General features: G+C 39.8%; 1 protein-coding gene across 1 annotated transcript in view; it reads left to right on the top strand.

The window, feature by feature from the left end:
- strip1 (striatin interacting protein 1) overlaps positions 1-12650 on the top strand; it is a 37548-nt gene that overhangs the window by 1004 nt on the left and 23894 nt on the right. The window contains exons 2-5 of the mRNA XM_061874194.1: positions 6850-6919; positions 6993-7067; positions 7149-7283; positions 7348-7468. Of these exons, the coding sequence (XP_061730178.1) occupies positions 6850-6919; positions 6993-7067; positions 7149-7283; positions 7348-7468 (401 nt within the window). The remainder of the gene's footprint in view (positions 1-6849; positions 6920-6992; positions 7068-7148; positions 7284-7347; positions 7469-12650) is intronic.

Raw genomic sequence — 12650 nt, 5'->3', positions numbered from 1 at the left:
GGGCGGAAGGCAATCATAAGCTATAAACATTTTGACCAAAGCACCACCTTTACATGTTATGTAGACCACAAGAAAATGTTTTAAATGTAGAAAAAAAGATTAAGTATTTTCTACAAGGTCTATTTCTTATAAAATGAAGGTTTTTAAATGCAATACTGTGATTTATTTTTTTTAAATTCTTGAAATAATGTGACTTCAGACTAGGGCTGGGCGATAAGGCCTTTTTTTAATGTCTCAATATTTTTAGGCCATGTCACGATACACAATATATATCTCGATATTTTGCCTTAGCCTCGAATTAACACTTTATGCATATAATCACAGCAGTATGATGATTCTATGTGTCTACATTAAAATATTGTTGTTCATACTGCATTAATATATGCTCATTTTAAACTTTCTTGGGAAATTACATCTAGGTCAATTTACCAAAACTGTATTTATTAAGCAGTGACACACACATTCGTGTCATTTCAAAACATCCATCCATCTATTTTCTACTGCTTATTCCCTTTGGAGTCGCGGGGGGCGCTGGTGCCTATCTCAGCTACAATCGTGCGGGAGGCGGTGTACACCGTGGACAAGTCGCCAGCTCATTACAGGGCCAACACAGATAGACAGACAACATTCACACACTAGGGCCAATTTAGTGTTGCCGATCAACCTATCCTCAGGTGCGTGTCTTTGGAGGTGGGAGGAAGCCGGAGTACCCGGAGGGAACCCACGCAACTTACGGGTAGGACATGCAAACTCCACACTGAAAGATCCTGAGCCCGGGATTGAACCCAGGACTACTCAGGACCTTCGTATTGTGAGGCAGACGTACTAACCCACCTGTCACCAATTGTCAGAGACAAATTTAAAACAAGCTATGAGTGCACTTTCGTGCATGATGTCATTAAGACTGTGGTTCTTAACCTGGGTTCGATCGAACCCTAGGGGTTTGGTGAGTCGGCCTCAGGGTTTCGGCGGAGCCTCCGCCGCTGACGTCAAGACACACCCAACTCATCGTGTAAATAAAAACTTCTCCCTTTTGGCGTTTTATGGACACCTCCAAACAATTTTCCCTCTAAGTTTCCATCTGATTTGCAGGTGTATAATTTCGGTTCATTTTGTGCACCATTAAAAAAGAAACATAACTTTGTGTTGAATTAAAAAAAAAAAAAAAAAAACCAAAAAAAACATTTTATTTTTTATTAAAGAAGGTTTCGGTGAAGGCGCATATGAAAATGGTGGGGTCCGGTACCTCCAACAAGGTTAAGAACCACTTCATTAAGATGACATATCCAAACAACAATAAATCAAAGTGTACTTTTTGTGCAGAACGCCACTACAATGGTTTAAAAAAGACAAAGTGCACTTTTGTTCATGATGTCACACAATATATTTCAATATGTGTCAAATAAAAATGAGCGGCATAATAGGAAATCAAGGGCTTCACGGTGGCAGAGGGGTTAGTGCGTCTGCCTCACAATACGAAGCTCCTGCAGTCCTGGGTTCAAATCCAGGCTCGGGATCTTTCTGTGTGGAGTTTGCATGTTCTCCCCGTGAATGCGTGGGTTCCCTCCGGGTACTCCGGCTTCCTCCCACTTCCAAAGACATGCACCTGGGGATAGGTTGATTGGCAACACTAAATTGGCCCTAGTGTGTGAATGTGAGTGTGAATGTTGTCTGTCCATCTGTGTTGGCCCTGCGATGAGGTGGCGACTTGTCCAGGGTGTACCCCGCCTTCTGCCTGATTGTAGTTGAGATAGGCGCCAGCGCCCCCCGCGACCCCACAAGGGAATAAGCGGTAGAAAATGGATGGATGGAATAGGAAATCAAATCGCTATGTGGTAGGTTTCTACGGACGTCATCTCCTTATGTTGTTGACTATTTTTTTTCATTCGGTGTTCAGTGTTTCCCACAGGTCAGGCATCTATTTGTGGTGGTGTGGGTAGGGGGGGGGGATGACCAAGAAGAACGCTGAGTTGGAATATAATTACAACACTTTATGTACATATTTATATACATATTTATATAATATTTACATATTTATATAATATGTAACTACAAGCTCCATTCACAGACAGAGTCCCATTGCTTTTATGAGCGGTTGAGCGAGTCAAAAGCCGAAAAAAAATAAAAAATGTTTTTTAATTTAATTTAATTTTTTTATTTGTGGGGTCTGTACTTCTTTCGTGGCGAGCCGCCACACAAAAATGTGTGGGAAACCCTGGTGTTGATGTGGAAATGGTTGCCTCTGCATTTTGTTGGTGTTGCACCGAATGGAGATGTTAAAATGCGGAGTAAGCACTCTTCATTCTCTAGCAAATGACTTTTCAAATGATGCTACATATTAGCAGTAATGCTACCTTTTGTAGCAACGCTACCTTTTGTAGCAACGCTTTTGGCCCACACTTTACAAATTACGGTTGTCTGTTCGACATATCCCCACTTGAAGCCTGCTGTTTTTTTGGGGAATTAATTATTCCTTCATTTGTTATCAGATTCGCACCTTCTTTCTCTCGTATTACCACTCGCACCATGGCGAACGTTACAATTGCTGCTACCTCTCTGCTCCGCGTGGGCGTATACGTATGTGATGTATGTAAGAAGGTGCGCTTGCTGTCTGTGAGAAGGAGAGACAAGAAAAAGTGGGAAGAGCCTGTAGTGTAATGCCCGCAGCTAAAAGCAACTGCGTGAGAAAGTATACTTGAATATCACGATATAGTCATTTTCTATATCGCAGAGACAAACCTGCGCTATATTGAGTATATTGACATATCGCCCAGCCCTACTTGTACAGTATTTGCATTATGTAGGGACATTGATCTGAACTCGTCTCATGCACCTGAAATTCGAGTTCTAAAAAAACACGTTTTGATTAATTTGACCCAAAAAAATACTCAGATAAATCATAGTACAATGCAGTGTTTCTCTAACTTGTTTAATCCAAAACTTGTCTCTCCAAGTAAATAATAAATAAATGGGTTGTACTTGTATAGCGCTTTTCTACCTTCAAGGTACTCAAAGCGCTTTGACACTATTTCCACATTTACCCATTCACACACACATTCACACACTGATGGAGGGAGCTGCCATGCAAGGCGCCAACCAGCAACCATCAGGAGCAAGGGTGAAGTGTCTTGCTCAGGACACAACGGACGTGACGAGGTTGGTTCTAGGTGGGATTTGAACCAGTGACCCTCGGGTTGCGCACGGCCACTCTCCCACTGCGCCACGCCGTCCCTATAAGTACCAAAGTAATGACCATCATTAAAGTTGCATAGTAGACCTAAGTATTAATTTAAAACAAGACATAGTATTTATTTAACAAGTTTATTTATTCTGCCCGAATGCAGCTGAGAGGCTCCAGCGACTCTGGAAGGGACAAGCGGTAGAAAATGGATGGATGGATTTATTATTTTGGGCACTGTAACATTACACACAGAACAGTAACACTGTATTTGAATGTAGGAAAATAAAACACTCTTTAATGAAGTGATTATTTGGCATACCACTAGTGGTTCATGTATCACAGTTTAGCACAGACTAATATGAGTTGAAGGAGCCCTGTTATGCAAAATCAACTTTTCTTACCTATTGGTACCTGAAGTGTGAAGTGAATTATATTTATATAGCGCTTTTCTCTAGTGACTCAAAGCGCTTTACATAGTGAAACCCAATATCTAAGTTACATTTAAACCAGTGTGGGTGGCACTGGGAGCAGGTGGGTAAAGTGCCTTGCCCAAGGACACAACAGCAGTGACTAGGATGGCGGAAGCGGGAATCGAACCTGCAACCCTCAAGTTGCTGGCACGGCCACTCTACCAACCGAGCTATGCCGCCCCTGCTGTTTTGTATTTGAGATCTGTATAAGTCCCGGAAATTTGAATTCAAACCATGGAGGCATTGCAGAGACATTTTTAAAACAATTTTGCCTGCCTTCATACTTCCGCAAAACATTCGGTTTGGAATTTACCCCATAAGTGACTTCAGCGGGTTGTCCATATATGGTAGAGATTTACCCCAAGTGCTTTGTGCAAGTCCACCATTGTATTTAATAAATTCCTTCTTCAATATCCTCTTGTTGTGGAGCAGACTGGCTCGCACATGTACATGCATCCTCCACTGTTGCCTTGTCTAATACAAAGTAGGGTGTAGTTCAAACCTAATCTGTCTGTAGGCTCCATGTGGAGGGGCTTAAAACCACAACAAAGATGGTGGGAACAAGGAGCCACATAAAAAGACCGCCCACAAAATGCCAAGAAAGCGGCTTGAAGATGGTCCGTAAAACATAATCCACGCAAAATTTTGAGCAAAGAGCAATCATTACATATTACGTAGACCAGTTGTGCCCAACCACCGATCCGGGACACATTTTCTACTGGGCCGCACAGAAAGTAATTTATAAACTACAGCATTTTCTAAGACTTAACTTTGGCCTGTCCCACTAAACACACCAATAGCTTGTTTATAGATGTATATTACAACCCCTGATAGGAAGCCACCATTGGTTATAGTACATGGAACAATGTACGTTATCAAACATATAAGATGTTAATATGCCAAATTGTAGCCAAAGGCTAATTTCTATCTGCATTTCCCAGCAGGGTCAATGTATATAGTACGGGTTCTTAACCTTTTTGACGTTGGTGCCCAACTTTTGCGCTACAGAGGGTCCTGGGTACCACTCCAATATTAATACTGAATGTGTAATCTTACAATTGATTTTGATCATATTCAAAACGTTTATCGAACCCACTTAGTTTTCTACCTTGTTAATTGATATAAAAGCATGTGTTGCACACAACTATTATTATTACTGATTTAACAAATAAACCTTAGGTTCAGGTCAGGCTGATTAGAAGAACACATACTGATCAAAGAAACCATACATTTACATGCAATATGTATTATGTATTATAATAGATATGTTTCTCAACTAAGCTGTCAAAAAAATGAAAGTGCAAATTAAAGAAATACAGCTTCACCACTTTAGTCTCAATGTTTGTGCTTAAAAATTTCCCTATGACATTAGCGCCAGAATTTTTCTGTTTGTTTTATATTGTCATTACTGCCACACGTGGTGGAAAAGTGTATTACAACTAAGTACCGCTGCGGCCTATACGGACCACAGCTGAAAAACAGTTTTACCGTATTTCCTTGAATAGCCGCCGGGCATGTAACATGCGCCTGCCTTGAATTCCTGCCGGGTCAAACTCGCTCCCCAAATTTATTAGCGCATGTTTACTTTCAGATCAAAGTCGTGACGTCACGAGTGACGCTTCCCCTGTATTCATTTCTAAAATGGCGGATGAGTTTTTTTTTGCTTTAACTATGTGTAAACCAGGGGTCTTGTTCCGCAGCCATACAGATCACTCTGATGGTTGTGATACAAAACAAGTTTTCTTTAACACTCTTACTAATATGGGACACACTCTGCGAACCCACACCAAACACATTTCTGGAGAATATTGGCTCTGTAATGCATTATAAACGCAACATAAGAATTACCCAGAATTCCAATGCATCCATGACTCTTGGCTATAGTATACACCCCGCTAGCAACAGTACAGGGTTTCCCCTATATGTATCTGATCGTGGCGCTCCACGGCTGAAAATAAGCCGCCATGCATCAAAAAATAGGATTTTTTTTACGTGGAAACAAATTGAAGTAACTGTGATGAGGTGGCGACTTGTCCAGGTGTACCCCTCCTTCCGCCCGATTGTAGCTGAGATAGGCACCAGCGACCCCAAAGGGAATAAGCGGTAGGAAATGGATGGATGGACAATTTGAAGTAATGTATTGTATGACTGGCTATACATCTTATATTATTCAAACACGATTGACTAGTGATGCGCAGAAAATGTGGCCACTGAAAAGTTTTGATCAACCGTAAGACCCACCCAGCCCTTAGAGCCAGTCCTTGTCCTGAAGTTATGGATCTGCCTTGCCGACTTCTCTTACTCCCACTGTTCTAACATGTGATGCCAGATATACAGCAGTGGCGATTACCAAAGGCTGCAAGGAAAGTTCAGCTTCCCCTGAAATATAAAAAAGTGGTCAAATATATTTTTTTGTGTTTCCATTTCATGGACTAAATTCGTTATAATGCGTTTCATTTATTTTCGAATCAGCTACATTGGCAACAGTGGTACAACTTTTTTTCATTGATGTAGTAGTGTCACAGTGCTGAAGCCAAACTAGACTGTCATTGAATAAATGTTTGATGTTGTTCCTCCCACGGATGCTGAAAGGGGGTTCCACATGATTGGATGATTTGTCTTGGTTGAATACCTTTTTAAATGACAGCAAAATGAACGAATCAGCAATCTTGAAATATAAAACACTGCCATTGCATTTTTCATCTTTCATTCCGTTGTTCCTTTTATGGCGATATTTAAATTTTTTTCATTTTTAAAATCTAGCATGTTTATATATTTGTCTGTTATTGGAGACTGTTATCATGTTTAAAGAGTAGATGAAAAATAGCTTTCCCTATTTAAAAGACCAGCAGCTACCACTGGTATACAGCCTGTTACATTGTACAATAATAACAATTTAAAAAATGGAGCAAAATGATATAACCAAAATATGTCGATACGAAATGCTATTTACAGACTTATTTTGATATTGGATGTAAATTATTTGTAGCAAAAAAAATAATATATATATTTATATATATAAACATAATTGAAAATATGAAAATTATGTCAGATTGGCCACGACCCCACCACTACATGCAGATTTCAAGCACCGGGAAACCATGCAATATGTTACTATCCTCTCTATTCTTGTTTTGATTCTAATTTTGTTTATTTATGTATTGTAAATACTATTTATGGTTTCAATGTGTCCTGTAGGGCCTATCTGAGTCTCCGGACTTTGAGTTTGAATATGCGGATACAGACAAGTGGGCTGCAGAGCTGTCAGGTAAGTGATCCATCGTCTGCTTCTGTCATCACAGATTTTAGGATTTCTGTAAAGTTATTGCATTTTCTTGCAGAGCTCTACAGTTATACTGAAGGACCAGAGTTTCCCACCAATAGGAAGTGCTTTGAGGAGGAATTCAGAACACATGGTATGTATGCCACACACAAACGTGAAAGAATAACGGTAAAACATAGAGTGCATGTTACATTCTTCTGTATTGGTCCATCAGTGTCTGATAGGAAGTGGACAGAGCTTGACGCCCCTCATCACAGGGCTCACGCCATGCGACTGCTGGACGGTTTGGAGGTGACTGCTCGCGAAAAGAGGCTGAAGGTTGCTCGAGCCATTCTGTACATGGTTCAGGGTGCGTCGTCATTGTCTCCGCAGTGCAAACGTGTTCATACTAAACACATTATTTTTCGACGTAGGAACGTTCGGCGAGTGCAGCTCTGAGGTGGAAGTGCAGCATTGGATGAGGTACAACACCTTCCTGCTGCTGGAGGTTGGCGCCTTTTCTGCTCTGGTGGAACTGCTCAATATGGAAGTCGAGTAAGTATTCTATTGGTTTCTTGCCTTCATTTATAAATATTATTATATAAGCCAAAACTGTGTCACCACTCACATTTTTATTGCAATTATTTGATATTCTCAAGAAACAACACAATATTTGCATATTAGGTATGTAGCGGTATTATAAATACCTTATTTTTCGTACTATAAGTCACAGTTTTTTTCATAGTGTGGCCGGGGGTGCGACATACAGTATACTCCGGAGTGACTTATGTGTGAAATTATTAACACATTACCGTAAAATATCAAATAATATTATTTATCTTATTCGCGGAAGAGACGAAGAAAATGTCAGCAATCGTCACACACACACGTCAGCAATCGTTACATACACGTCAACCAATAAGAATTCGGCTGGTGAGGGTCATGGCAGAAGTGCATTGTGGGTCATGGAATTCTAACTGCTCTATGCTGTATGCTACTGCCGTAGCTATTAAAATGGATCATTTAATCGTGGGCGGTAACTTATAAAAACTGAGAAGGGCTGAACAAAAATGGCACTGAAAGGGAAATCATGTACTCCAGATAACAAGCTGGACTGAGTGAAATATGCAGCAGAAAACGACAAGAGGAAGCGGCGCATACCTTTGGAGTTGGCAGAGTTGTTTAGAAGCGACATCGAGGAAGAAGATTTCATCGGATTTATCGGTTAGGAGTGACGGATTGTTTGGTAAACGTATAGCATGTTCTATATGTTATAGTTATTTGAATGACTCTTACCATAATTTGTTACGTTAACATACCAGGCACGTTCTCAGTTGGTTATTTATGCGTCATATAACATACACTTTTTCAGCGTGTTGTTCACTATTCTTTATTTATTTTAAATTGCCTTTCAAATGTCTATTCTTAGTGTTGGATTTTATCAAATAAATTTCCCCCAAAAATGCGAATTATACTCGAGTGCGACGTATACATGTTTTTTTCCTTCTTTATTATGCATTTTTGGCCGGTGCTACGTATACTCCAGAGTGACTTATAATCCAAAAAAAAAGGTACCTCGGTATTTCGGTTTCAAAGATGTGTGATCATATCAAACGAAAACTTGGTGAGATAAGTGTTTGTACGCGTCGTAGATGAAAGGAATTGTTTTTTGGACATTAAGTCTTTCCATAACTGGTTGAGTTACTAACAAACAAGCCCAGGTCAAAACATAACCTCTTTGGCAGAGGTAAGAAAGTCTCAGTTCTGCAAAGCAAAGCACATCCTAATCATTTTGAGGGTTTCCAAGGCGACTCAGAGCCTGGCGGTCTCGTTGCATGGCACAGCAAGAAATCACAGAAAAAAGTTTGAACACGGGGTATACGAGTAAACTAAAAAAATACTTGATACACCCTTCATCCATTCATCCATTTACCACCGCTTGTCTCCCTTAATGTTGCGGGGGGACTGAAGCCTATTCTAGCTGCACTAGGGTGGAAGGCAGGGCTGGAAAAGTCACCACCTCATAAACAATCACACAGAAAATATATTTGAAGCCAAACATCAGTTGGTGAGGTATTTACATTATAAAATGTATATCGTTAGTTTACTTTTCTGAGAAACAAAATTTTCCAGACTGATAAAAAATGACCACTGTAGCGGACACTGCTTCTAATGTAAAAGTTGAAAGACACTAAACTGTACATTATTTACACTTGTTAAACTGGATGTTTACATTATTACTTTAAAGACATCAACTGGAAGTTAGTTTTTGAAATAATTATTTGAAACGGTAGATGTTCCTACACAATTATTTGCACTTAAAAATACTTGTTTGTAGTAAAATATATGATTGCAACATTTTAGCATTGTTTGTGTTCAATTACAATAAGTGTGTTATCCTAAACATTCCTGCCAATTCATTATACACAGAATGGCATTTTTAACAAAGCTTTTTTTTTTGTACATATGCTGCAAATATATTGTACTGTGGCCTTAATACTGTAATAATATCGTACAGTGAGATTTTGAGACCTTTACATCACTATTAGATATACTTTAGAGCCAGGGCTATCCAAAGTGTTGCCCTGGGGCCAATTTCAGCCCGCAGCTAGTTTTTATACGGGCCCTTGACATATTGTTAAAATAAAATGAATTGATTATTACTGATATGTTATGAATAGTGCTGTCAAATGTAAATTATTAATCAAATATAAAAGTACTATTATTTGCATGCATAATTTCAATTAACTTGGAAATTGCAATAAATTTAAACAAGACCCCAATATTTGGACACAGATGAAAATGTTATTGTTACAATAGATTAGAAAGTAAAAGAACAAAATAAATTTGGTGAATAATCTTATATACATGATTAATGCAATATTGTTTTGTGATTAATGGCATGAATTATTTTTTACAGCTTTGATTAGTAGATATACCACTAATTTTCTTTAATTTGGATGCTTTGTTTGCTTTTAGCATCTTTAATGTACAAAATGTCTTAAAGTGGCCCTTCACATCATTGAATTTAATTGTCTGATTGCGGCCCTCGCTGGAAAAAGTTTTGCTTTAGAGTAGAGCTGGGAGGTATGGCAAAAAAAAAATATCATGATTAATTTTGTTATACCATCCGATCTCAATTAATACACGATTATTTAAAAAAGTCGGGTTGTGCCGTGCAGGATTAAAGCGAGTATCCATACTGTTTACTACTGCAGTATCTTGTAACAGACATTTCCGCCATGTTTGATCGAGGTAATATATGCTTACAGCTGACACCTGTCATTTTGTTCATATGTATAATTGTACTTACTAGAGGTGCAACAATACAGGTAACCCACACTGTGGTCCTTTCCTCGGGTTTAGGGCCACGGTTTTGCTTCTTTTTCTGTACATTTTGTGGGAGTAAAGAGAAAAATTTAATTTTCTTCCAAGTTATTTTGTTATTGTAATTTTGCTTGTCATCAAGAAGTACATCCTGCAGTAAACAAATACTAAAATACTTTTACTTCAAGGTAGTGCTGGGCGATATTGGCTTTTATTAATATCGCAATATTTTTATGCCATATCGCGATATACGATATATATCTCAATATTTTTCCTTAGCCTTGAATGAACACTTGATTCATATAATCACAGTAGTATGATAATTCTATGTGTATACATTAAAATATTATTCTTCATACTGCATTAAAATATGCTACTTTTAAACTTTCAAGCACAGAGGGAAATCACAACTAAGTCAATTGACCAAAACTGTATTTATTAAATACTCTTCATTTTCTCTTGGGTGACTTTTTAAATGAAAGCAAACATTAGTAGTGCTGCTACCTTTTTGTAGTAACACTTCTGCTGCATACTTAGCATATTGCTGTTGTCTGCGGAATATCTTCCCGTTTGAAGCCAAACCACCGCCAGATGTTGGGCCCCCTGCTGTTTTTTGGGCAATAATTGTTCTTCCTCCATTTGTGATCAGTTTCGCACCTTCTCTCTCTTGTAATGTCACTCAACTCGCTCTGCTCTGCTTGCGCCACCTGCCTCAGCTATCGTTAGCCATGCTGCTACCTCTGTGCTCGGCGAGAGCGTCTGACGCTACACGCGCGACAGTATGTGACGTGTGTAAGAAGGCGGCTTGTTTTACGTCTCTGTGAGAAGGAGAGACGAGAAGGAGTGAGAAACGCCTGTAGTGTAATGCCTGCAGCTAAAAGCAACTGCGTGAGAACGTATATTCGAATATTATGATATAGTAATTTTCTATACCGCACAGAGACAAACCCGCGATGTATCGTTTATAGCGATATATCGCCCAGCCCCTACTTCAAGGTAACATTTACTATCCATCCATCCATTTCCTACCGCTTATTCCCTTTGTGGTCGCAGGGGGCGCTGGTGCCTATCTCAGCTACAATCGGGCGGAAGGCGCTGTACACCCTGGACAAGTCGCCACCTCATCGCAGGGCCAACACAGATAGACAACATTCACAATCACATTCACACACTAGGGCCAATTTAGTGTTGCCAATCAACTTATCCCCAAGTGCATGTCTTTGGAAGTGGGAGGAAATCGAAGTACCCGGAGGGAACCCACGCATTCACGGGGAAAACAGGCAAACTCCACACAGAAAGATCCCGAGCCCGGGATTGAACCCTGACTATTCAGGACCTTCGTATTGTGAGGCAGACGCACTAACCCCTCTTCCACCGTGAAGCCCTAACATTTACTAAAGACTTTCAAATGTTAAATTATTATTCGCATTCCTTAAATCACTTGTGTACATTAGTGCTTCTCACCAGTGCTTTGACAAGCGGTGACAGTGATTGTGGAGTTTTTTTAAAACTCAAATTCTGTAGTTTGCATATATTGAATACAATTGCATTGAAGTGCAATTTGAATTTGAGGGACTGTAAAATAATGTATACCAACACATAAAGCAAGATTAATGAATATTTCAGGAACAAAATGTTGTTTTATCTTCACACTCAAAAATGATTTGAAAGTTTCTGTATGCAGAGTTTTTTTAGTACATGTTAAATCAGAGGTGTTGAATCTTTTCAGACACTTCAGCAAAAAGTCTGCTTAAAAAATATTAAGATATAAAAATGCATTTATACGAAGGTCCTGGGTTTGATCCCTGGGTCTTTCTGTGTTTGCATGTTCTCTCCGTGACTGCGTGGGTTCCCTCCGGGTACTCCGGCTTCCTGCCACCTCCACAGACATGCACCTGGGCATAGGTTGATTGGCAACACTAAATGGTCCCTATAGTGTGAGTGTGGTTGTTGTCTATCTGTGTTGGCCCTGCGATGAAGTGGTGACTTGTCCAGGGTGTACACCGCCTTCCGCCCGTGTGCAGCAGGTATAGGTTCCGGCACGCCCCGTGACCCCGAGAGGTACAAGCGATAGAACATGGATGGATGGATACTCTGATCAAATTAGTGGGTGTGTTTATTCTCCCAGTCGGCACTAATAAAGACTCCTGTGAGTGCCTGCAAGTCTACATCCAGTAATAGGCAGGATTACTGGGGCGGTGCAGCAGATAGTGAAACTAAAGCCTGTCACTAAAGCCGTTGGTCCTCCCAAATGTTGTTTCAACGTCTATGCTAGTTTTAGTCATATGTTTTTATTTTCATTTTCTGGGCTGCACTTCCAGCTGTGTAAGGGGAAGAGGCACAACACTGATTGAACATTAATTACGTCATGACGAGCCTGATTTTAGCGCGGTAGAACAGGAGGTCATGC

Source organism: Nerophis ophidion, linkage group LG16 (genome assembly GCF_033978795.1).
Source record: "Nerophis ophidion isolate RoL-2023_Sa linkage group LG16, RoL_Noph_v1.0, whole genome shotgun sequence".
NCBI classification, from domain to species: Eukaryota; Metazoa; Chordata; class Actinopteri; order Syngnathiformes; family Syngnathidae; genus Nerophis; species Nerophis ophidion.
This window is presented reverse-complemented; position numbering and strand designations above follow the sequence as displayed.